Genomic DNA, 25,753 nt, shown 5'->3' with positions numbered 1-25,753 from the left:
TCAGTGCTTTCACTGTCTCTCGTAAGCAATCGAGGATTTACTTTTTCATGCAGCAAACACCTGAGACTGTTTCCTTGAGCCCCTGACATCTGATGGCACTCAATATACATTTGGCTCCTCTTAATGTGTCCCTCTCATACTGCAACAGATGCGTGTTCAAGCGGAACTATGTTCACACGGGTAGGATTCCTACAAATTCGTTTCATCCATATACATGAGCAAGAGTCCCCTCTTTTCCGAGAAGGCCACGGAGGTTTTCTAAGAAAAGCGAGCTTGACCTGCCCAGAGTAAATAAACAAGAAACCCAGAGGGTAGGGGCTTGGCCTCCAATTCAGGCCTTCAAAACTGCTGCCCTAAGCTGTGCCAACAAGCCCACACTGTACCTCTGTGTAGCAGATGGACAGAGAGGCCCTCAAGGATTGAGGGAGCCCAGAGGGAGGACCTCAGCTCGACCAGCATGGTGGTGGCTGCATTTAAGTCTCACCCGCCCCTCTAATTGTTGTTGTTGTCCCAGGAGCAAACAGCATGATTTTGCATGCCGACTCCAACCACAAATGTGCCACAGGAAGTCAGTGGAAGCCTCACTTCCGGGGGGAGGGGCATGGAACAGACCAACGGGGAGCTGGAGCGGGCCAGGGAAGGGTCTAACTGGGGGAAAGCGGAGAAGGAATCGACACCAGGTCAGAATGAGATTCGGCGAGGGGGTAAGTGTAGGTAAGTGTAGGTTCAGTGAAAACAAGAGACAGCGAAAGCATAATACAGCAAAGTTCCGCGACATGAGCCCCTAGAAGCACTCCGTCTTCCCTAGAGGCGTCATTCCATTAGAACAGACACTAACTTGGGAATTTACTCCAACCCCACAGTGAATCGTTAAGAAAGAGCCGGATCTTGAGCGCGCAGCTCCATTTTCTGCCTCCTACATCACCTGAGACCAACCGGGCTGTGTTTGGCATAGTTTTTCTCTGGTGCTAATTGCTCAAGTGCTCATCAGAGGAAGATGTGAGCATCCCTCAGGGGGCACAGTACCTGATGGAAGAACACGAGGACCACACGTAGTCCCGTGGTCCGTCGCGTCCTTCTCTGACTTCACAAACTCTCAGCATAAAACCAAGCACTACTGTTCTGTGTTCACACGGCCTGGGACTAAAGAAAGGCTTCGCTGTACGGCATTATATGTGAAAAGTGCGTGCTGTAGCAGAGCAACAAGGCACTGTTTGCCTCGGCTGCTGGCAAGAATGTGCAGAGGGCTTTTAGGCAGGACCTTCCTGTAACAGAAATAGCTGTGCATACAGAGCACGTGTCTACACAGCACTAAGAGGAGGTGTGCCGAGGAGGGTGATGAACGGATCAACCTGGTCCTGAAGCCGGGGCCTCGGAGCCAGGAGACAGCTCTTGCAGCTTGACTTAGCCCCTGACCCTAGGACCCAAGCTGGTCTTAGTTTTAATGCCTGGAAAACCAGACAAATCAGTCACGAACAGTCGGTGCCATGCGCAAGGGGCTTGGAGAAAGCAGTTACGTAATAGGAGGAGCCGTCCATACGCAAAGATGAAAGAAATCACATGACAGGTCGAGCTGGACAGAAATATAATAACATCCCTGACGAACGAATGATGGAAGGAAATGAGGAACAAGGCAAGAGAGGAAGAGAAAGCAGAGCAAATGGATCCCACAAAATGTATGTGAGGGCACCCCGATATTGCAGAGAACACCAAAATGTCCCCAGAATATTCCAAACCCAGGACAGACGCACTTTTAATCAACAGCAGAAAACTGCTTCAAGGTCAGAGTCTTCAAGAAGAGAATCAATGAGTTCAAAATTACCCCATTACTGGAAAATCAGAGGCAGAGAGGGGGAGGGAGAAGCATTAATGAATGGGATGGACCCAAGAGTGAGCAAACGGATGCACCCTAAAGGGTTTGGAGACGCTGAGTAATCAGAGGGAATCAAACCTGCGCCAACAGATTTGGAGACATTCACATTTCCGCTACGAAAATAGGGAAAATTAAAAAAAAAAAAAACAAAAAACATTGATAATCAAAGATGGCCTCTATATAATCGTACTAAGAAGTCTGATTTGACTGTAATAAGAAGTCATGGTCGGGGCGCCTGGGTGGTGCAGTCGGTTAAGCGTCCGACTTCAGCCAGGTCACGATCTCGCGGTCCGTGAGTTCGAGCCCCGCGTCGGGCTCTGGGCTGATGGCTCAGAGCCTGGAGCCTGTTTCCGATTCTGTGTCTCCCTCTCTCTCTGCCCCTCCCCCGTTCATGCTCTGTCTCTCTCTGTCCCAAAAATAAATAAACGTTGAAAAAAAAAAAAATTAAAAAAAAAAAAGAAGTCATGGTCTTCCAAAGGTTGTGAACTCAATACGAGAGCTGTAAACAAAAGAGGCAGTAGTAAGACATGACACTCAAGACACAAGCCCACCAAGCGCCCAGATATGGCGGCACCAGCTCTGCGGGACTGGAACCTGCCTTTGCAAAGCTCACGTGACAGCTGGTAGTTTTCACCGTTTTCAAACACTTGCTCTGAACGGAGAGGAGACTCCTCCAGATGCTCATTTCCTTCACGGATTAAAACAACAACAACCCGATTTTAAATGGCCATTCAAGGTTATTTGGGAAAGAACATCAACGTGAAGACCGGAGGTCAGCCGAAAGATTCGTCTGATTTACCAGGATCCAAGGCAATCGGACGCATAATCCAGAATTTGGTCGCTGATCTTCAAATAAAAACAGATTCCTTGGGCTCAGCCTGCAATGCTGGGGATCCACCCAGGAGATCTTCCTACGTTTCACGTTCCGTACATAATTAAGTAAATCTTCACCCAAAGTGAACAGCCAACAAATGCAAAAAACCTAATCACACCCTACTCTGCCATTTCCCAGCACTGTGGGAGAAGGAAGATTCCCTCCTTTGTGAAGTTCAAAGTCAACACACAACAGCCACCCAACTTGATGAGAATTGTGCCCGTCTTTCTTTGGTTACTACAACTATTTATCTTTTTAGTATGAGGTTACTATTTTTCCCCCCCAAAAAATGTTTTGCAAAAACCAGGGCACGGAAATTCTAAAGCACAGACAGTCTACCATGGTGCTGCTATTTCAAGAAATAAAGAAATTCTGGGAAGATAAGGATCAAAGGACAAAACGCTCCGGGCATCATCATTTTCTAAAGCAGGCGCCTCTCAAACTATCTGTGGTGAGGAATCACTTTTTCTTTGATTTTTAAAAATTTTTTTAATGTTTACTTATTTTTGAGAGAGAGAGAGAGAGAAAACATGAGCAGGGAGGGGCAGAGAGAGAGGGAGACACAGAATCCGAAGCAGGCTCCAGGCTCCGAGCTGTCAGCACAGAGCCCGGCGCGGGGCTCGAACTCACAAACCACGATGAGATCATGACCTGAGCTGAAGTCAGACGCTTAACCGACGGAGCCCCCCCAGGCGCCCCTCTTTAATTTTCATTACATTCAAAATACAAGCTCCACTTCGTTATTCCCAGATCCTAATGGACATAAAATTACTCTTGTGAACTGGCTGACCGAAGTTTCTAAATGCTTCCTCTCAACCTCTACGCCCGTCACAGACCGGGAACGGCCCCGCAGACCGCACGCCTGGAGTTGCTCCGGCCAAAGGTATCCTTGCTTATTCAGAACTGGAACTCCTATCTTATAGACGTTGTATCAGAAATGCAGTAAAGTCCACCCGACCTTTCCGCAGAGTTCTAGAAAGTAAATATTGACAGAGAAAGGCGGAGATCACAAAGAAAAGTCGGTGTCTACAACCCTCAACAAAAGAGCTCACCCCTACCGGAGGCCACCTGTACTGTCGCCTTACCCAGCTTTACTTTATCTGAGGCAGAAAAGCACTGAACTCGGTCGGCCGTCTGACGACCTAAGCGGGGGTGGTTCGATGCAGACCCTCGGGGGATCCGCAGAGGCGAGGTACGTGCCCCGTTCCGTCCCTTCCTATTCTGGGCCTTGAGAAAGTCACTCGATCTTCTGCTTTGAGGTTCCCATCAGTGACAGGGAGGCGGCACATGAACCGCCTCCCTCTTTGGGACGTGTGAACTCCCAGCTGTCGTGGAGGAGACCGACAGGGCAAACAGGGAGAGGGCATGAGGGGAACACGTGCATGTGCGTGTGTGTGCACATGTGCACGTGTGTGTGTGAAACACTAGTCTCTTTCACGCTACATCCCCCCCTCCCACCACACATTGTAAACCCTTTAAACGCAAACCGCGTACTTTGAATGCCTTAAGCCATTAAGCTCCTAGTGCTATCAGCCTTCACCACAAAGAAAGTAATAATGAGGATTTAGGCAGCCCCACGGATCCTTTCCAGCTCTTTGAAAGCTCCCACCACAAGCTCTTGCAACCTGAACTCAGCCCAGTGTTTGTTTATCGCTAACATCACCGGGGCTCCCGCCACCACCATCGACAGGCCCCTCCACTCTGGGTTCACCCCCGTGTTTCCATTCGGACCCTGGGCCATCCCAGCCTGTCTCGTGTCCACACGCTTTCCCTGCTCCAAAGCACTGCTGGGTTCCTTGCTGCGGGAAACACTCGTTCGCCCTAAACACTGGCCATCAGGGGGCCTAACCTCCCATCTCTTCCTGCTTCAAATCCCGCTTCTGGTGTTTTCTGCGAGTGACCTGTAAAAGTCTCTGGGTGGAGCCTGAGCTGAGGCTTCTCACATTCAGAGTATTTCGGGTCAGGAAGGTGCACAGGAGGTCAACCCACATCTGAGCAGTGAATGTTCTCCTCAGCATCAAAGCCAGTCACCCAAGGTAAGTTTGATTTCCCTCAGTGACGGGGATCTCAATCTGTCCCAGGGCAGTTCGAATGGTGTGCAAATTGTCCTTCATTCTGAGCTGGGAGAGCCGAGCCGGAGGGTGTCGGAGCTGAGCTCCAGCGTCAGGTTTTATTCAGCCTTTGCCCACACGCTTCGGTGTTTTATAGAACCCACCAAATCCTTCTCTCACACGACAGCCCAAGAGATAGCCGAGGGCCATCTTCTCCAGACTAGCCCCGCGTGACATGGCTTCCTAGTTCCTCAGTACTCTCGTCACCCGCCTCTGGACATGCTCTCCTAACCCACCTAGGTCCTGGGATCCTCCGCGCTTGGAGCATGTCCGCGCATTCCGTTCCATCCCTTTCTTCCCTTCCTGAATGGCAGAGACACGGCCTCCCGGTTAGTTGGCTCAATGATCCCAGACAACATAGAAAGGCACGTACAGATGGAACTAACACAATAGCGCCCGTGGTCAGGCGGCCAGCACGTGCACGCGGTAGACCACCTTGTCCGCGGTTTTGCTCGCCACGGTTTCAGGTATCCGCGGTTGACCTCAAGCAGGAAGCAGACGATCCTCGTTCAGACACAGCGTCAGAGGTCAACAGCAGCCTAACGCCACGTCGCAACTCCGCGTCCTCGCCTCATGTCGCCTCACCACGGAGGGCATTTTAACCATGTGACGTCACGAAAGAAGGGTGCGTGCAGGACAGGAAGATATTTTGAGACAGAGACCACATTCACCTAACTTTTCGACAGTATGTGGTGATAACTGTTCTATTTTATTGCTAGTTATCGCAGCTAACCTCTTGCCGTGCCTCATTTATTAACTGAACTTCCTCACGGGCAGGTCCGTATGGGAGAAAACAGTGCACACGTAGGGTTCGGTACTATCCACAGCTGCAGGCATGCACTGGGGGCCTTGGAGTGTACCCACCGTGGCTAAGAGGAGACTACTGTATTTCCTGTTACCTCCCATACACTCAGGTCGGCCCCACTGTGCACAGGACAATAAACACAGCACCGACCTACAATGAGAATCTCAGGGCCGGTGTTCTGACAAGCCTATGCGCTGCCTTTATTGTAGTTTTAAAAAAATTTGTTCATGTTTATTTCGTTTTGAGAAAGGGAGAGACAGAGCGTGAGCAGGGGAGAGGCAGACATAAAACCTGAAGCAGGCTCCGAGCCGTCAGCCCAGAGCCCGACGCGGGGCTCGAACTCACGGACCGCGAGATTGTGACCTGAGCCGAAGTCGGACGCTCAACCGACGGAGCCACCCAGGAGCCCCTGTAGTTGTTTTTAACACAGGACACCAGCCTCTGTTCCTCCTCTGATTGCTCCTGTCCTAATCACAGTCCCTTCCTCATGTTGGTGCTTTGGACATTACCATGCACAAGGATGGCAAGAAGAACCACACAGTACTCCTTCTTCCCAACATACTAGCTGAGTCCACATTGAATCACCATTTATACAGCACTTCATAATTTACAATGATTGATTTTAGCCTCCAGGGAAATCTTGAGGTGCTATCCTTGTTTCATAGAGGAGGAAACTGAGGCAGACCCGTAACTCGAACCGCAGGTGTCTTCTGATTTCCGATCCGCGGTCACGTGTCCTACCTCCTGCTCGCCCAGGAGCTCGCGAATCTTAGAAGAAGTTTTCTAAAGTGAAGTTCCCAGGATCGAATAATGAATCACAGAGGAAACCAAAAAAAAAATAAAAATAAAAATAAATAAATAAAGCAGAGGAATCTGGTTTCCATTTCTGGCTTTGCTATAAATTAACTCATACTTTGACTTTCTTGGTCCTCAGTTTCCTCCTTCATAAAACAAGGGGACTGAATTAGACGATCCCAAAAGTGCCTTCTGCTCAGCTGTCTTTTGTCTCCTGCCCTGTCTCTGCTCCACTGCTAAAATTAGGCAGAAAACATTGTTGAAATACCTTTCGGTTTTTGTTTCTCATGTCTCTAAAGTCTCTAAGATTAGCCGGATAGTATATCCACATACAAAAAAAAAAAAAACAAAAAAAAAAACAAAAAACCTACTATCTCTTTAATAGTTAATTTTGAAGCAGTTCGTTTTCTGTGATGAGGATGTAAATCTGGAAACACCAACCACAGGGCTGTGCCCACAAAAGTCCTCGTCCCAGGAGGACATCCTTAGAGCCACGTATTCTTATAGCGGTGGCTCTCGACCCAGGGCACACATGGTAAGGTCTGGAGACCTTTCTGGTTGTCACAACTGGGGAAGATGCTTTAGGAATCTCGTGAGCAGGGGCCAAGGACACTGCTAAGAACCCTGTGACGCAGAGGACGGTCCCCCACCACAGAGCTGTCTGGCCCAACCTGTCAGCAGTCCGAGGTTGAGAAGCCCTGTCGGAAAGGAGTCAAGTCCAAGAGCGGCCCCAGACTCTTCCTGGTGCTTTAGCTAATGCGGCGCACGCGAGAGGCTAACCAGGCGGGCTCGTCCGAAAGAACCGAGGCTCTGGGACGCCCCTCTTACCTGGCGAAGAAGGAAGCGGCCACCGAGGTGCCTGTGGAGGTCTCGCTGGCCACGCAGGAGCCCTGTGAGGCCGGGACGCCGCAGGCCGAAGGCTTGTCTGCATTGTAGCGATTCAGCGCTGCCTCGGTGAGGCCCTCCCGGCCCGTCTCCGTCATCAGCTGGGAGATCTGACAAGGAAAACAGACACTGAGCTCAATACCTGTGGCTCATTGCACTTCCCCAGCACCGCTGACGGCATCCCTCTCTGCTGGGGCAAGCGGGCCCCAGGGCAGGTGGGGAGGGGGCACTGTGGGGGCTCAGGGCCTCTCAGAGGCTATTTTCTAGCATTCTAGCCCCGGGGCACCTCCTCATTTTCATTAAAAATAATGGAATAAAATCACCCCCCTGACACTGTTGAGTTTTGATTATGCCTGTGTTTCCTGTCCATTTGGAGAGGAAAGCCTGAGCCATTACCACGGTTTGCGGCCCAAGACCAGAGTAGAAACATCAACTGCTGGCCCAGATGCTGATAGACAGGTGGGGCAAAGATATCATTAAAGGAGAGGTGAGCCTGCTAACAAAGTGAGGAGTTAATTAAAACACTTGTGGTTTCGGGGAGCAGTCAGCAAACAGCACCAAGAGAAGCTCAGAGAAACGGATACAGCCCCCATGGATTACCAAGTGGTCCCTTTTTGGAGGATTTCAACCATTTCAACAGACTTGATTTTCCTACTCATTCATTAAGATAAATGGCTTCCATTTTATTTGCAATGGTCCTCTGGATGGGGCTGGGTCTGTTTTACCAAAGCCCACAGGATACGCTAGGAAGAACCATACTTGTGGGCAAAATGAGAATCTTATGTAGAAATATACTTTCAAGGAGTGCTAATTCCACGACAAATGTAATAATTATGTGGGCAAAGCCTAAGCATGCTATTTGGAAAGCCTGTTACTTTAAAACTTCAGCCCATGCACAAAAGGGAAAAAAAATGTTAGTTTTACAAAAGAAAGAAAGAGAAAAAAGAAAGGAAAAGAAAGGAAAGAAAGAGAAAAAAGAAAGAAAAAGAAAGGAAGGAAAGAAAAAAAGGAAGGAAAGAAAGAAAAAGAAAGAGAAAAAGAAAGGAAAGGAGAAAAGAAAAGGAAAGGAAAGGAAAGAAGGAAGGAATAAAGAAAAAAACAAAGAGAAAGAAAGAAAGAAAAAGAAAGGAAAGGAGGAAAGGAAAGAAGGAAAGAAGGAAGGAGGAAAGAAAGAAAGAAAGAAAGAAAGAAAGAAAGAAAGAAAGAAAGAGAAAGAAAGAAAGAAACTTTAGTTTAAAAAAAGAGTCTGCAGCCAGTTCAAGCCTCTTAAATGCTGAGTGGAAAATCCTTCTAATTGCCTAGAAAATACAAGTACAATAAAGCAAAGATCAGGAACAGTTTCCACTTTGTAACTGAGCAGGCCAGGAGGCCAGTGAAAGCGTCCCATTTGTTAACCTTTGAACATAAAAACATTTGTACTTTTCATTATTACCAGAACAGCCATTACTCTGAGGTCCATTCACTTGAAACTTTGCTTAAATTCATGCTCTTACTTGGAAAGCTTTGGCATTTGCAGCTGAAATTTTGCCAACACATACTTTCTTACTCTCATTCATTCAACGGGCTGTTAGGAAACCTGACCCACGTAAGAGGGCCCAGGAAGGAGGCGGCAAAAGTAGCCCATGGCCTGGAGAACATTCCGTGCACTCAGCAAGGGCTGCTGCCCATGCTGGGGGCCTGTCACCTGTCCTTGGGCTTCTGCTACTGTCTGCGGGGTGAGGGCTCCGCTCGACCAGCTGCCGCCACTAAATAGCACTTATGAAGCTCCCGTGGTCCAGGGCGCCGTCCCCAACCACGTCCAAAACTATGCCCAGAACCCACAGCACCATCTTGCTTCATGAGGTAGCTACAATCTACCATACACACGCTGGTTCGGCGCACATGTGATGGCAGTCAGGATAGCAGTGAGTGAATGCACCGCCAAATGTGGTACCAAGTATGTCCGTAGGCTCACGAACGCGGCTGTCACCTGATCTCTGCCTGCGGTGTTTCCTTTTCATTTCTGAAACTCTTCTGCCTCCCTGTGTAAGAAAGGCCCTTGCAGGTGCCCTACAAACCCACAGAGAAGCCACCAGGATGTGGGCGGCGAATGGCGAGAGGCCTGACACAGAGGCACAGGCTTCTAGGTGCTTCCAGGTCCCCGAGTCTGGCCCGGGATGAATGCAAGCATCCTGTGGGCTCGTGGCTTTCAGGAATGTCACTAAACAGATGAACTTCAATGCACCGTCCTCCTTAAAAGGCAGCTAGCTGCTGGCTATCTTTGCCGGGCAAGATTGGATCTCTCTTTTCAAAAAAAAAAAAAGTAGGGATTCGTGGACACGGGACACTCCATTCCCAAACCTGTAAGTAGAATTATTCAATAATCGATGGTTCTTAGAAATCAGAAACACAGAATGACTTAGAGCTAGAAGGGACCGCCAAGATCCTCCCCTTCAAAACCCCTTTTCTTACGTAAGGAAAACAGCGGCACAGAAGTGATTCGCCCAAGACAATGTGAAACTGAGCACAGGACCCTGACGCTCAGGCCAGTCCTAGCCCCTCTTTCGCTCCTATACTCTCTCTCTTCCTCCCTCCCTTCCTCCTAATTAAAAATATTTTTAAACAGATACCAAAAAACATCAAATAATAATAAAACACAGACAGGTAGATCCAGTAACATGATCAACGCATGTTAGCATTTTACATATCTCAGAAAATATTTTTTTAAGTGTCTTTATTTATTTTGAGAGAGAGGGTGAGCACAAGCAAGGAAGGGGCAGAGAGAGAAGGAGAGAGAGAATCTCAAGCAGGCTCAGCACTGTCAGTGCAGAGCCCGACTCGGGGTTCGAATTCACGAACCGTGAGATCATGTCCTGAGCTGAAATTCAGTTGGACGCTTAACCGACTGAGTCACCCAGTCACCCCAGAAAAAAAAAATTTTTTTTTTTTGAAGAAACCAAACGCTATATAAACTTGAAACTGTCTAGGTCCCTGGTCACACTGCCCTTCCTCCCGGCACCCCGATTTCAGACACAGTGTGAGGATCTGGGTGGGGGGCAGTCCATGCCTTCCATTGCATCCCCTTCCCCCTCTAAGAGCTTGGCTGAGCTCGCTTTGTGCTTTCTCTCGAGCATTCTCCGGTTTTTGTTCTGCTTGTTCCACAATGGGAAGAAGGGTCCCCCCCAAACGCCTGCTCCTTTAGGCGCTGGCCACCAGTAAATTCACGTTTTCATTGGTGTTTATGCCCAATAGCCTCTCCAGGGATTGTAAGCTTTCAGAAATAATATACAAATAAGCTACAGAAATAGCTACAGTCGTTCCAACTTATCTCCTCTCACTCTCTGCCCGACAGGGTTCTGGACTTCCTTAAGCTCCTCAAACATACCCACTGCTCCTCTTGCCACAAAGTCTTTGCACATGCCTTCGCGCTCGATCTGGAATGTTTCTACGTTTTGTTCACATCCAAGCTCAAGAACTACTTCCTCAGAGAAGCATTCTTCCAGACTCCTTCCAGCCTCTGGTGGATGCTGTTACACAGGGGTGGTCTCTTCCTTCAGTGTCTTTACCCGGGTTCCGATGATGCATTTAACCAAAGATCACTGTTTCTCAAAACCCTAGGACGGTGGGACTGGGGTTGGTGTGCCCACCACTGTGTCCATGAAAATCAACCCAGTGCCTGGCACGCGGAGATGGTTAAAACATGTTTGTGGAGTAAATCTGAGCAATTCTGATTTTCTCCTTATTCTCTACATGTATCTAATGAAATCTTTTTTCCTTAAGTCACTGAAGTAAGAAGACTTGGTTCCTGTTATGGCTTTCCTATTTTGTTGGACTGTTGGGACACGGCAGGATTTTCCCCCTTGCCTGTCAGCACCCAAGTGTAATGTTTTGGTTCCACTGTGTGCTAGTTTAGGGATGAAAAGCTGCCTCCTTTAGAGTCTACAGATTCATTTGCTCATCTCTTCATGGAAACAACCATGTATTGGGTACTTAGTATGTATAGCTACTGTGCGAGGCCCCTTCCCTTCCCCTCCCTTCCCTTCTTCCTTTCCCTTCCTTTCCCTTCCCCTCCCCTCCCTTCCCTCCCCCTCCCTTCCCGTCCCCTCCCCCTCCCTTCCTTTCCTTTCCCTCCCCCTCCCTTCCTTCCCCTCCCCTCCCCCTCCCTTCTTTCCCTTCCCTCCTCCTCCCTTCCCTTCCATTCCCTTCTCTTCCCTTCCCTTCCCTTTCCTTCCTCCCTCTCTCCCTCCCTTCCTTTTCTTGTTGCCTAGAACCCACTGGAAGTCAATAAGACTGTACAAAGACAGTCCATAAGGCAGCTGGCCTAAAGCAACTTGTATTATCTCTGTTTAGCCAAATCTTTGCCATTCTGAAAAATGGTGGAGCTAGACTTGTTCTTAGGAAAAGCAGCTCTCACTGCTTTAATTTAACAATTAAAGTCATATCCTTTCTAGGGACGCCCGGGCGGCTCAGTCGGTTGATTTCGGACTTTCCCTCTCGCTCTGCCTCTCCCTTGCTCTCTCTCTCTCTCTCTCTCTCTCTCAAAAATTAAACTTTAAAAAATCATATGCATTCTAGAGCATTCTGAGAGAGAGGGAGCCCCCTTGTTAGATCAGCTATCATCTTTCACACACATGGTTGCCAGGAGTTCTTCATACTGAGGTTCCGTCATGCTTGGCACCAAGAATTTACTTTGCCTCAAGCCTGCCAACTACCCGTAGGACAATACCGTAAGTTGTAAGTGGATTGTTCCATTACAGAAGAAACAAAATAATGAAAGATGATGAAATTTGGCAACGAGAGAGCTGTTCCCACTCAAATTCTGTCTGTGACTCTGTGAAACGGCAATAGCCAGTCACTGGATTGGTTCTCCACCAAGCAGAGAAGGCTGAAAGACCCGTATCTATGACAATTACATCATCAGTAATAAGGATGCCCTGATATCTGTCTACCCCTCTGGCTTTGATAAACCTCTTCTCCTACGAGCCTCATCGGAAACCATCATTATTGGGTTAGGTAGACAGCTTGGCTATCATTCCCATTTCGCAGATGAGGAAACAGATCCGCAGGAGTTGTTTACGTAATAGCTTCAGCACCAGGCAGATTCAGAGAAGTAAACTTGGCCTAGTCATTGGCCTCGGGAGATGTAAAGAAGCCTCTCTGGAAAAACTTGCTGTCGTCGGCCAAAGACACGTGTTCTCCTTCCAACGGAAAGGGGTGTGTGGGTGATTCGATAGTGGGGAGCCTGCGAAATGTGGTATCAGCCAAATGTTTAAGTCAAAGAGGGCCTCGGGGGGCCAGAAGAACAAAGGTCGGTGTCCGCCTGCTCGGTGTCTGCGGGGTGAGCAGCAGGTGCGGGCCCGGGTCTCGGAGGTGGGGGTGAGGCGGGGGCCCCCCGTCGGCTTCCCACCAACATGGATGAGAGGGCTGCCTCACACGCCTCGGGCCTCATGGGGATCCCCTCAGCCGTGAGGGATGAACCCCAGAGCCGGTTCTCAGGAGCCATGGTCCTTAAGGAATGAAGGGGTTTATGCTCCATGATTGTCTGGTGATAAGGCTAACACCTCCCCCACCCACGTTCCCGAGCTGTCCCCCACCCCTGGAGGCATGCCACCCACTCAGGGGCATTCTCCTCCAGGGTACCCAACTTTATCTCAGGACAAACACCTCTCCTACCAATGTGGGGGGCTCCCCGGACCCCCGATTCAAAAGTGAGTCTAGGAGGGTCCACCTTTTTTGCTCCCAGTCATAAATACACGCCCTGTTCTCTTTGTAAAAATCTGCCTGGAAGACTGGCTACTCCAAAGGGCAAGCAGAGGCTCCTGGAGAACTCGGCCTTTTCTGGCCACCTCTGCAGCCCCGCCTCCAGTTCTGTAAGCCCCACCTCCACCTCTATAAGCCACACCTCCAGCTCTGTAAGCCCCGCCTTCATCTCTTCAGCCGCAGCTCCACCTCTGTAAGCCCCGCCTCCACCTCTACAGCCCCGCCTCCAGCTCTGTAAGCCCCACCTCCAGCTGTGGAAGCCCCACCTCCACCTCTCTAAGCCCCGCCTCCACCTCTGCAGCTCCCAGGGCCGATGGGGATACAGTAGGCAGATACGAAGGGTGGGCTGTACCTTCCGTGGGTCCCCACACGGCCCTCACTGCAGTCCTGAGATTGTCACCTAAATAAACTGCAATCTAAGAGAATGTAACCAGTTTCCCCACAAGGAAAGAGAGAGTCGGAAAGATTGAGTGAGTCAGGAGCTAGGGCTGGCCCCAGAGATGTTGCTCTGGGATGATTTCTATCCTGCCCCTGCCTTCAGGTCACCCCCCTTCCCCCACCAGCTGCCCCTCAAGGCCGAGCCTGTCTCAGCGTGGCTCTCGGGGCCCCTGCAATCCACTGAAGGAGAAAATACCCAAGACAGTGGGGACCCCCGAAACTTTATCTTTCTTCACTGCATAATTTGGAATCAGGAGGCTTCTTTTTGTTTTTTACTTTTTTTTAAGTTTATTTATTTTGAGAGAGAGAGACAGTGGGAGCAGGAGAGGGACAGAGAGAGAGGGAGAAAGAGAATCCCAAGCAGGCTCCACGCTGTCAGCACAGAGCCTGAGGTGGGATCTCACCAACTGTGAGATCATGACCTGAGCTGAAATCAAGAGTCTAGGACGCTCAACCGCCTGAGCCACCCAGGCACCCCACAGAGCCTTATTTTTATAGGACTATATGGTTTACCTTTGCTTTTCAGACTGTTCAGCATTAACTTTTCTTTCATGATTCTATGAAAGGTACATGAATCTTCTGTGAAAACACAGATTCCCAAACCTCCAACTATCCATCCAACACATTTGTAAAAACCTAAAGTTCTGGTGGCAGGGATTCATTGTCACCAGGGAGCGTACATGTCACTGTCACCGTCTAGAAGCAACAAACCGAATGCTTGCTGAGGGTCCTAATCATGAACTTAGGGTGGGGGTGGGGGGGGACTAGATTTTCACCACCAGATTTTGTTGTTTAGTTCTCTTTTTTTTTTTTAATGTTTATTTTTTGAGAGACACAGGGAGAGACAGGGTGTGAGCAGGGAAGGGGCAGAGAGAGAGGGAGACACAGAACCTGAAGCAGGCTCCAGGCTCTGAGCTGTCAGCACAGAGCCCGACGCGGGGCTCGAACTCACACACCATGAGATCTCATGACCTGGGCCCAAGTCAGATGCTTAACTGACTGAGCCACCCAGGTGCCCCTTTTTAGTTCTGACTAAAACCTGCTTTTAGCTCTATCTCGGTTACACAGGACCATTTCATGAAAGTAACAGTATCTGTTGCTTTCAAAATGTGTGCATTTGCACACGTGTGTGTGTGCTTGCACATGTGGGGTCCTCAGTTGCCTGAGGTTCCCAGTTCTCATTCATGGGTACAGGTTGGTGCTTTTTACAATCTTTTTTTTATTTAATTTTTTTTGAATTAAAAAAGCATGAACAGGGGAGGAATAGAGAGAGAAGGAGACACAGAATCCGAAGCGGGCTCCAGGTTCCGAGCTGTCAGCACAGAGCCCGATGCGGGTTCAAACCCATGAACCATGAGATCATGACCTGAGCCGAAGTCGAACGCTTAACCGACTGAGCCACCCAGGCGCCCCGACTCTGTATCTGTTAATCTTAGGTGAGATTCATGCCTTTCAGCCACATTTAAATTTTTGCACAGATACCTCAGTATGAGGAACACTATATGTGTCCCCTCAGAAAAAGTAAATCTTACATTTGGTTATGATCTTGACCACGGAAACAAGGCAGAAGATGTCTGGGCTCTTCTAAACCAAGGTTGGTTCCACACTGCAAATCGCAATGTGTAAGCCATTGACCTTTGACTTCCCTGCTGACGGGAACGGCTGAGAGCTTCGAGTGTGCCGGCATGGGGGTTCATCTTAAATGGCATTACTGACCCAGAAAGTCACCTCCTCTGACTCCGACAAGGCAGCCAGGAATAGATACCAACGGTATCTATTTCCTGCACAGAGACATCCACGGACAACAAACATCTCCTCCGTCTTTATGTCTGATGACATTATGACCCCCAAAGCCCAGAAAATACCATCTAATAGCATTTTCTCTCAGGCAATTGATATCTCACTGTTGGGGGAACATCTCTTTTATTATTATTTATTGTTTCCACTGTCACTTAACATTTTTGCAGCTCTGCAAACAGTGGGCGCTCAATAAATATTTTGGTCTGGAAGCCAGGATGAGGATGGGGCTACAGAAAGCCCCCGCCTGAACTCAGCTCTGGTTCCACAGCGTCTGATTTCGGCACACCTGCCCGAGTCAAACGCCGTCCTCCTTTACCTTCCTTCGCGCGGGCCAAATCACACCAAACAGTCGGCTAACATTCTTTCCCTAACGCGGTGCTCCCCACGGACTGGTTCTGGTCTTTTCTCCTTCCTGCGCTGTCCAGCCGCACCCCCTCGGCCAGCACCAAGGGGCCACGACGGGGTTCTTATGTCCCAGGCCTGGATGTTTGATTACCCTTATTATCTTAGCTTGCTTTGGCTATAAATTTTATTAGTGGCCATAAAATTATCCATCCACAGCATTTGACTCCGTGACCTCTCGCAAAAGAGAATTCCATTCACCGGCGCTGCCCAGGGCCGAGGAGAGCTGCCTCTTCTTCCCCCTCGATTTACAGCCTCACCTTCGTCCCGGGTCCTGCCCCATGCGGCGAGACTCGGCAAACAGAAAAGGCTGTCGCGTTTCAGGATTTCGTGGTCAGGGCTGAAATCTGGCCCCTCGGCACCTGCTGGCTGTTTGCTCACTCTGTGTGTTGCTAAAAGGTAAAGCCCACATGTTCTAGAAAAAGAGCGGGGCGCTGGAAGACGCGATGGGCCGGCGGCATTTCGGTTTTGGACTCTTCCCTTCCATTTCTTGCTTCCAAGATGTGCAGCTCAAGGCAGAGCTCAGATAACCCTACGAAGAATGTCTTGTAACGAGGGCTAACTCTTGCCGTCGAGCTTATGAGATTTCTACAGGTGCGTTTGACCTCACCTGCAGGATGCTGGGTCGCAATGATTTTAACGCGTAATACCCAATTACGTGTTGTGGGGTGGTTTGGGTGACATATTCCATGACATACAAGGATACGAGGAGTCCAGCCGGAGAGGACTCTGCGGAACAACAGCAAGCACTCTCCCCCATCGTCATCATGCTTGTCGCCATTTCTGAGCACCGGCCACGAGCCAGATTCTGTCTGAAGACCTTTAGGTACGTGTTGCCATAGCCAATCCCGACAACAATTCCGTGAAGTGGGCACAATGATCACCAAAGAAGAGCTTCAACTCTGCCACACGGAAAATCCCCAGACAGGTAATGCCACTGGCCTTGGTTCCTATTCTTGAGTGTCTCTTGTTCCCGAGAAAGTACAGGTCCTCAATGACGCTGCCCGTCGGGAAATGGGGCAACAGAGAAACACTTTGCTAACGAGTGGAGAAAAGGATCATCTGAATAATTTTTCAACATGCACCAACGGCTCGTTCTATCCAGCGTTTTGTGACTTTTATGACCAAACTGAAATAAAACCAAATGGTCTGAATCTTTCTGTAAGTGCTTTCACTCACAATCTGCAACCAAGTGAACTCGGGCCGAGGAGTCGAGAGGAAATCACAGTCCTGATGAATCCAGATCTGACATCACGGCTGAGCCAGAGGCTCCTTCAAGGTCAGCTCTCAAACTCTGAGAGGACTAACCCCTTTTGCATGTACTGAATCACCCAGGGGCTGTTCTGCTCCTGGGGGAAGGTTACCTTTGGTTCCCACCGCCAAATACTCAACCATGAGCCAACAGGTCCCGGGCAGTATTACCCACACTGAATGATCAGGGCCATCCCTCTCTGTGTGTTCCCCAGACCTGTCCTCACGATCCCAAAGCATCTGTGTGTTTTATAATTGCCTGTCACTGGTCTCTCTCTCCCAACCAGATGGCAGGCTCAGGAAGGACAGGCACTGGGTCTCATTCACCTCAGTATGACAGTCTCAACACGGAATATATCTGATGAACACATCAATTAATACATGCATTAAATACAAGCAAATAAAAATGAACTTAATTTAGGGGCACCTGGGGGGCTCAGTCGGTTAAGTGTCCAACTCTTGATCTAGGCTCAGGTCACGATCTCACGGTTCATGGATTCGAGCCCCGCATCTGGCTCTGCGTGGCCATTGCGGAACCTGCTTGGGATTCTCTCTCCTTCCCTCTCTCTCTGCCCCTCCCCTGCTTGTCCTCTCTTACTCTCTCTCTCTCAAAAAAACAAATAAATAAACGAACATACTTTTTAAAAAATGAACTTAATTTAGTTGGGTTGGGGTTGCCTGGAGTCTGTTTGTTTTGAAGAGATGAAGGTTATTTTCACCTGGTTTAAAAAACAATGAATAGAGTACATACAGCTTTCTGCAATAAAATGAAGGTATTCAGCATGTAATTAACTGAGTATAGTGGTGAGACCAATGACTGGGGGAGGCGGGGGGGGGGGGGGGGGCAAAGAAGGAACAAAGAAACAAAGAAAAAAGAGAGAAAAGAGAAGAATGAGAGAAAAGCTAAAAGAAACATACATACATAAAAAGGTGAACAAGGAGAGGAAACCAGCAACTGTTCCTCTCAATCAGCTGGGTATGAGCACGTGCCAGCCCCAGCTGGGGAGCTGGAATGCTCTGGAATGTTGGGTGAGTGATCCTAGCAAGTCGGTTTCTTTCTTTTCTTTCTTTTTTTTTTTTTTTTAATTTTTATTTGTTTTTGAGAGAGACAGACAGAATGCGAGTGGGTTAGGGGCAGAGAGAGAGGGAGACACAGAATCCGAAGCAGGCTCCAGGCTCCGAGCTGTCAGCGCAGAGCCCAACGCGGGGCTCGAACTCACGAGCTGTGAGATCATGACCTGAGCCGAAGTCGGACGCTCAACCCACTGAGCCACCCAGGCGCCCCCTAGCAAGACGGTTTCTAGGAGACGAGCAGTCAAGGCCAGAGCCCGAAGCCGGTACCAGACAAGAGCTTCAGAACCCTGAGGTGCTGGAGGAGAAAATGCAGAAGAAACTCTGAAATGTAAAGAGCGTGTCAAAATGATGCAGCCGTTCCCTTTCACCTTTCCATTAAAAACAAAAACAAGTCCTAACCTTTAAAGAAAAGGGCTTAGCAGGGTTGAATGTCTGAATGTCTGCATTACGTAATTTTGCAGAATGGCGTGGATTGTAAGTCACGCGCCCAAGGAGAAGCACAAGACGAGTAAGAGACTGGACGTTAGGTTACCTGGAGCAGACGCAGCACAGCGCTCAATTCGCACACGGAGCCTGGCCTTTTCCACCCAGTTTTCCCGCTGCTGCGTTTTGTCTGGAGAGCACATCAGCATGCGTCTTGAATGCTTGGAAAGCTTTCAAGAAAACCAGCCGTGCGTCATGGCCTGGAATTTAAAATGTGCATTCCTTGGGGGCACTTTTACTTCCTCATATTTTCCTTGAGCTCCCGTGAGGAAAAGTCAACAGGGGCCTTGTAGACAATCCTTGGCTCTAAGTGACCCACCAAGATTTGCACAAAGCAACCTTGCATCTTGGGCAAAACGGAGGACACGTTGTTGGGAACCTAACGGAGGCAAGCACACGCATCGCAGGTGCACGCGCGTGCACACACACACACACACACACACACACACACGTGCGCTCCTCGGGCGCCTAGGGATGGTGGAAGTGAGGCAGGGGGTGATGCCTGCAGCTGTTGGAGCCCTGACACCAGGAGCCACGAGAGCACAGGAGGTGTTTGGGGCTCAAATCAGCCAAGGGAGGGGCTTTTCCTCGTTCGGACCCATTCAAGGAAGCTGGCAGCACTGAGACTCATCCTAGATTGTAGGATTTATTCTGCTCTGCCCTGGCCAGCTCAAAACCACAGCCACAAAAGAAAGGTGCCTAGTCCCAGAGACAGGCTGGACCAAATGGAATTGCCAGTGTAATCCCGGTGCCCAGCAAAGGGTGCGTGGTGCATTTGGCACTCAGGAAATGCTGCACGGAAAGGTAAGAGCCAAGTCTGGGCCTGGCTTGGGGGAACGCAACATGGCGGACTTTGGGCAAGTCATTTCGCCTCTCTTAGCCCTAATTTCCCCAGCTGGGGGGGTCACGTGACCATGTCTGGGATGAAATGAGATAATGCAGCTGAATGTGCTCTGTGGTTCTAATTTTGTTTTAATGTTTATTTATTTTAGAGAGAGAGACAGACAGACAGAGCATGGGTGGGGGAGGGGCAGAGAGAGAGGGAGACCCAGAATCCGAAGCAGGCTCCAGGCTCTGAGCTGTCAGCACAGAGCCCGACGCGGGACTCGAACCCACAAACTGTGAGATCACGACCTGAGCTGAAGTCAGACGCTTAACCGACTGAGCCACCCACGCGCCCCTTGCCCTGTGGGGCAAATATAAAGCAGGGACATTTAGAAATAAATCCTCCTGTTTCATCTTGAGAGTGTCTTCCTCATTCAACATTTGCTCGGCCTGTAGACCAAAACATACAAACGCACCAAGGACAACAACAACAACATTCCCCACCATTGCCTCGAACCATCCATGGTGGACCAGGCACAGACTTTGTCTGAGGGTCAGCTGGTTGTTCCAAAGCGAGGCACGGGCTCTGACGTTTCCTGCTCGAACTGCCCTCGCATGTTCTGCGCACCAACGGCAGAAAATGCCAAATCCCACACTGTCCAAAAAGCAATCGTCCAAAAAATTTTAAATGGAGCTGGAAAAGTCCTTAGATATATCCTAGGCCAACAGTCACGTGTAAACATGAAAAGACTGTGGGCAGGAGTGATGAGGTGGGCTGTCCAAAATCACACATCTAACGTGTGGCCAACTGCTGCATTCCTTTGTGCGCCCCAAAAGCCAATGATAGGACGGCAGCACTCTAAAACGCCTGAAAATCCCTGAAATACAGAGAGAGAAAGAGAGTCTCGGTCTCTGTAAGCCAGGGGCTTGGTTCTGGCCAAAATGGCTGGCTGTGGGACCCTAACAGAATCAATTAACCTCTCCACAACGCCGCTTCCAAAATCAGAGACCTGCCACGAAGCATGTTAAATAAAAACACTCTGCAGAGTCCTTCTCCTCAAGTAGCAACAGGCTTGGGACGCAAAGCCGGTGCTTTAAAGCCTGCCACTGAAAACCTGTGCAGGAGGAGGAAACATTTCCGGGCTCACCTAAAATAATCTGGCGAAGAGGTCTGAGGTTGCTGCCTTCGAGGCTGTACAAAGCTCATAATTTAACCTTTTGTATCACCCTAGTCCTACAGGGCCAGGATGCACAGAACAGCGTGGTAGGGTTGCTTCCCAGAAATCTCTGGATTATTGATCCTCATCAGGCCTAATCTTGTCACCGGACTCACGACAGACGTGGCATCTGACGATTTTCTAAATTGGTTCACCCAGCAGATTCGGATTGTTAATAAAATATGCTTATTTATGTATGCATGTTCTCATTGGTATTTAATTAGTAAATTTCACTAGTAAAATTTCACGTGCTCCTATGGAGCATGCTTGAGAAGTTCAACAACGTTGGGATATCCCTTAGCCCTTCCCTAACCCCAAATTCTCAAATTTCAGGATATTGAAAACTCCCGGACCTTATCAGTCATAAAACTAAACTCCAAATTTCATTTTGCTGCTGTCAGATTTCTTCAAGTTCATATAATTTTCTCAGCGCCCCCCTGCTCTGAACAGAATTAGCAAAGAGACAAAGATTTGCTGTGTGAGCTGACACCAGGGAATTGCATGATCTCGTTCTGTCTTCACTAAATAAATATTCTACCTCTTTCTGTTGTGGCCGTAGCATTCCATCCAGTGTCCTAATTTCTTCACTTGGTGCTTCTGCTCAAATTTCTCCTCTGTTCAATTAAGATGTTGGTTTTCTCTTCCATTGTACATGCTATGGCTTTTCCCAAAGCTCGGCTATACTTTCCATTTGTTAGAACTTTATAATATGGGTCAGGCCCGGCAAAGTCAATACCAACTAACTTATTGTGAGCATATCTAACTAGATTCTCCTAGCTAACAAATCAGAGCGAGCAAGTCTGGCAGACCCCGACGCCTCAGGGATCCCAGCCACTGTGCTTTATTCTCGAAAAGAGCCGGACCTGTGAGTTCATCTCTTTCATATCTGCCCTTTTGTTACAAACCTTGGGTCCCTGGAGTCGGCTATTGAAAATAGAACTGATCTTTGGGGATTCTTGTCTTTCATACACACTTGAAAAGCTATTCATCCAATCCTGAGTTAAAAGACTCTAAAACTGTATTAACAAATCAGTCTCCCTGCAATTCCCCCCAAAGTTGAGTTCGTCTCCAAACAACCTCTTGAGAAAAAGCAATCACTTCCACCTCTCCACTAAGTCTGAGCCTCAACTCCCCAAACCGTGATTCTACCCTTCACCCAAAGAAACTTGAAGTCAGCAGGGCAATCAGACCCACAGACCCAGGGTCTCAGGTCTGGAGCGTGGAATCAGACAGGCCGTCTCAGAAAGAGGCGGGGGATCCAAAGCCACAATTTTCAATACAAATCGAGAATACACGGGACTTGTAGTACCCCTTGTTAGCGTGGACAGCAACGTATCCATTTGGAAGGTCCTTTCCACAAACGCAGGGAATAAATCTTGCCTTCGGAGTTCCATTACTGCCCTGAGTTAACCCTCTGGGCGGAAGTATGGAAACTCCACTGTGTGAGTTTCTACGGGGCTAACCATCAGCACGTTCAGAAAACATCACCAAGGGCAAAACAACATGGATGCATTTCTTTTTATTAAGAAAATTTTTTTTTTAATATTTAGTTTTGAGAGAGACACACAAAACGTGAGTGGGGAGGGGTACAGAGAGAAGGAGACACAGAATCTGAAGCAGGCTCCAGACACTGAGCAAGAGGTCAGCACAGAGCCTGACGCGGGGCTCGAACTCATGGACCGCGAGATCATGACCTGAGCCGAAGTTGGACGCTTAACCGACGGAGCCACCCAGGTGCCCCAACATAGATGCATTTTATAGTTAGCTTAAGATTTAGTAGATTGTTTTCTTCCCAGAGACTAAGATGAGAAGAAAGTAAATACACGTGAGTACACACACACACACACACACACCCCCTGATCAAGCAGTTCTTTGAGAAACTACTTAGGAAACGCACAACGCACATCTGACAATCACTAAACACATCCACTGAGGAAATGCATAAAGAACTTCACATTAGACTGGTCTTAAAAGGAGCACATCCCCAAAGAGGGCTGTTGGGAGTTATGGAAGCTCCTTGGTCCTCGAGAGACCTTTGAGGACAACCAGAGGCCGTGCTCTCTAGAGCGTCGGCAGTGTAGACCCACTGAGAGGAAGCAATAAACCAGATGCCTGCAGGAAAACTCTTCTCAACAGGAGTTTCTTGGTGGGTAAGTACTTTCAACGTCTAGAATGAAAACCACTCCAGCCCTTCCATCACTGGGGAGGAATTTCATCAACGTCCCAGACAGAACTTGGTGCAGAGCGAACCCTACGTGTACCAAGCCTTCCCCACCGTCTCGGCTGATTGCTGAGACCGAGACCGGTGTTTCACGTGGGTGATAATCTCCCTTTCACTTCTCAGCCTCCCTCAATTTAAACTACCTCTAGCTATTGTCCCCATCAGTAGATTTCTACGTGTCAAATCCGGTCTCCCGAAGTTTGGCTCAGGAATCACGCTCGCCGTAGATCAGACTTACTTTCAATTATTAACTAGTCACAGGGAAGGGAAAGGCAGTATTTATGAAAGATGCTTTATCTTCAAATTCTGGAAACACTTCCCTCCACTCCAGGCCACCACGGGGATCGTTTGCCGCATTCAAGGGTCAAACATGAAAAGGCAGTGGTGGGAAGGGGGCGTGGGCTCGCTCTCTGTCCGGCCAGCCCGCCAAACCACAGACAGGAAGGACTCAGATGAAGGCACCCCATTTAAAGGAACTTTGTTCTGTTTGCGCTTTGTCTAAATCCCAGAGTGGGAGATGCCCCACAATAAGCTACTTGAACCCTTTTTCTCTACAAGTCTCCAGCTGAAATACAGTATGTGGGAGTTCTTTCAATAGCAGTTATGCAGGCCTTTTCAGAAACGAGATTTGAATGCCTCGTGGTTACCGACGGGGAGTGGAACGGCTCCACAACAGACCTGAAGGCCAGTGGCAGCCCCCGCCAGCCTCACCCCTCCTACGCTCTGGCCAGGCCTTCTGGGGGTTTCTCAGCGAGCAGCCCTGTTTCCACCTTTCCGCCGGGAGCCCCGGCCTTGAGAGAACTGACCCTCCTCCCTGTTCACTGCTGTTATTTGCACTGCGGTTTATCTATTCGAAGCCAGGGCAATAAGAACGAACTCAGCTAAACTAAATTGGTCCTTTGTTTGCCATTACCATAAAAATTTTATGTAGGAACTAATAAAACCATGCTTTACGTGCACAGTTGCACGGGCTTACACAGGCAATAATATCCAGCCAGTTATAGCCATAAATTCAGTTATAGACACTTAGGAATAAATATTTTATCTTTCCCAATGTTTGCGTTTATTGGAGGGAAGGTGTGAACACAGAAGCGTATGGCTGATCTGAGGCTGCTAAGGGCCCTTACGTCTCCCCGGATGCCTCTGCTCGCGACAGGGAAAGTCCTTTCAGAAGGTTCTGGATAATCTTCCCAATTCTTTAGCCTCTTAAGAGTGGAGTATTAATCATACCGCCAGTCTCAGTAAGTGGAAAGCTTTTTACAAAGTTTTTAAAGGGGCGCCTGGGTGGCTCAGTCAGTTAAGCCTCTGGCTTCGGCTCAGGTCATGATCTCACGGTTCATGATTTCAAGCCCCACATCGGGCTCTGTGCTGACAGCTCAGAGCCTGGAGCCCGCTTCGGATTCTGTGTCTCCGTCTCTCTCTGCCCCTCCCCGACTCATGATCTGTCTCTATCAAAAATAAATATTTTTAAAAAATTAAAAAACATTTAAAGAAAAAGGTAAAATTAAATATTTAATTTAACTCAGTGTATCCAAAATATTATTATTTCAACATGTATCCAATCTGAAAAGACCTTACTCATGAGATATTTTATATTCTCTTTTCATATACTATGTCCTGAAGATCTAATGTGTATTTTACTTAGACCACAATTCAATTCAGAGTAACCATATCCCAAACGTATATCACATATAGCCAATGGCTACCATATTGGATAGAGATGTAGAGATCTAGAGAATCCTCCACTAGTCAAGGAAAAGAACTTCAGAGATATCTCGTTATTGATGTGATCGCTTTATACCCAGCGGGCACCCCTCCCCCAGGTTATAATTATGAATCTAGATACTGTCAACTCAGAAGACATTAAAATCACATGCAATTTTTACAGTCCATTTTTTTCCTGTTTATAACTCATAATAACATAGGCAAAGTTTATAAAGTAAACTAGGTAAAAAGGATATATCCAGGACAGCCAAAAAAAAAATCTATGTCAAGAGTGATGAGGAGTAAGTTAGAAACTGTTACCAATCTGACCCTCCGCCAGCCTTCAGAGTCTCTGAAGCCTCTTCTTTAAAAGTAAATTTTTTTTAAATTTTTTTTAACGTTTATTTATTTTTGAGACAGAGAGAGACAGAGCATGAACGGGGGAGGATCAGAGAGAGGGAGACACAGAATCCGAAACAGGCTCCGGGCTCCGAGCTGTCGGCACAGAGCCCGACGCGGGGCTCGAACTCACGGACCGCGAGATCGTGACCCGAGCCGAAGTTGGCCGCCCAACCGACTGAGCCACCCAGGCACCCCTAAAAGTAACTTTTACTGGGGAGCCTGGGCAGCTCAGTCAGTTGAGCGTCCGACTTCGGCTCACGTCACGATCTCACGGTCCGTGGGTTCGAGCCCCGCGTCGGGCTCTGTGCCGACAGCTCGGAGCCCGGAGCCTGTTTCGGATTCTGTGTCTCCCTCTCTCTCTGCCCCTAACCCACTCATGCTCTCTCTCTCTCTGTCTCTCAAAATAAACACTAAAAAAAAAAATTTTTTTTTTAACTTTTATTGAAAAATAAACACTAAAAACATTTTTTAAAAAACTTCTGTATGGGGGCACCTGGGTGGCTCGGTTGGTTAAGCGTCCGACTTCGGCTCAGGTCATGATCTCACGGTCCGTGAGTTCGAGCCCCGCGTCGGGCTCTGTGCTGACTGCTCAGAGCCTGGAGCCTGTTTCCGATTCTGTGTCTCCCTCTCTCTCTGCTCCTCCCCGTTCATGCTCTGTCTCTCTCTGTCTCAAAAATAAATAAACATTAGAAAAAAAAAAAAACACTTCTGTATTGAAAACTTTCTGTACTGAAGTGCAGTTGATACACAACGTTCCATCAGTTCTACGGGTACGACATAGTGACTCCACACGGCTATACGTGACTCCACACGGCTATACGGTACACGAGGCTCACAAACGTAGCTGCCGCCCG

General features: G+C 48.6%; 1 protein-coding gene across 1 annotated transcript in view; it reads right to left on the bottom strand.

The window, feature by feature from the left end:
* The window catches only part of KIF26B (kinesin family member 26B), a 468,318-nt gene that overhangs the window by 241,689 nt on the left and 200,876 nt on the right, over nucleotides 1-25,753 (bottom strand). The window contains exon 4 of the mRNA XM_086693326.1: nucleotides 7,287-7,453. Within this exon, the coding sequence (XP_086549452.1) occupies nucleotides 7,287-7,453 (167 nt within the window). The remainder of the gene's footprint in view (nucleotides 1-7,286; nucleotides 7,454-25,753) is intronic.

Source organism: Puma concolor, chromosome E4 (assembly GCF_028749965.1).
Source record: "Puma concolor isolate L17-30 chromosome E4, mPumCon1.1.hap2, whole genome shotgun sequence".
Lineage (NCBI taxonomy): Eukaryota > Metazoa > Chordata > Mammalia > Carnivora > Felidae > Puma > Puma concolor.
The sequence above is the reverse complement of the archived record's forward strand: the minus strand, read 5'-3'. Positions and strand labels throughout refer to the sequence as shown.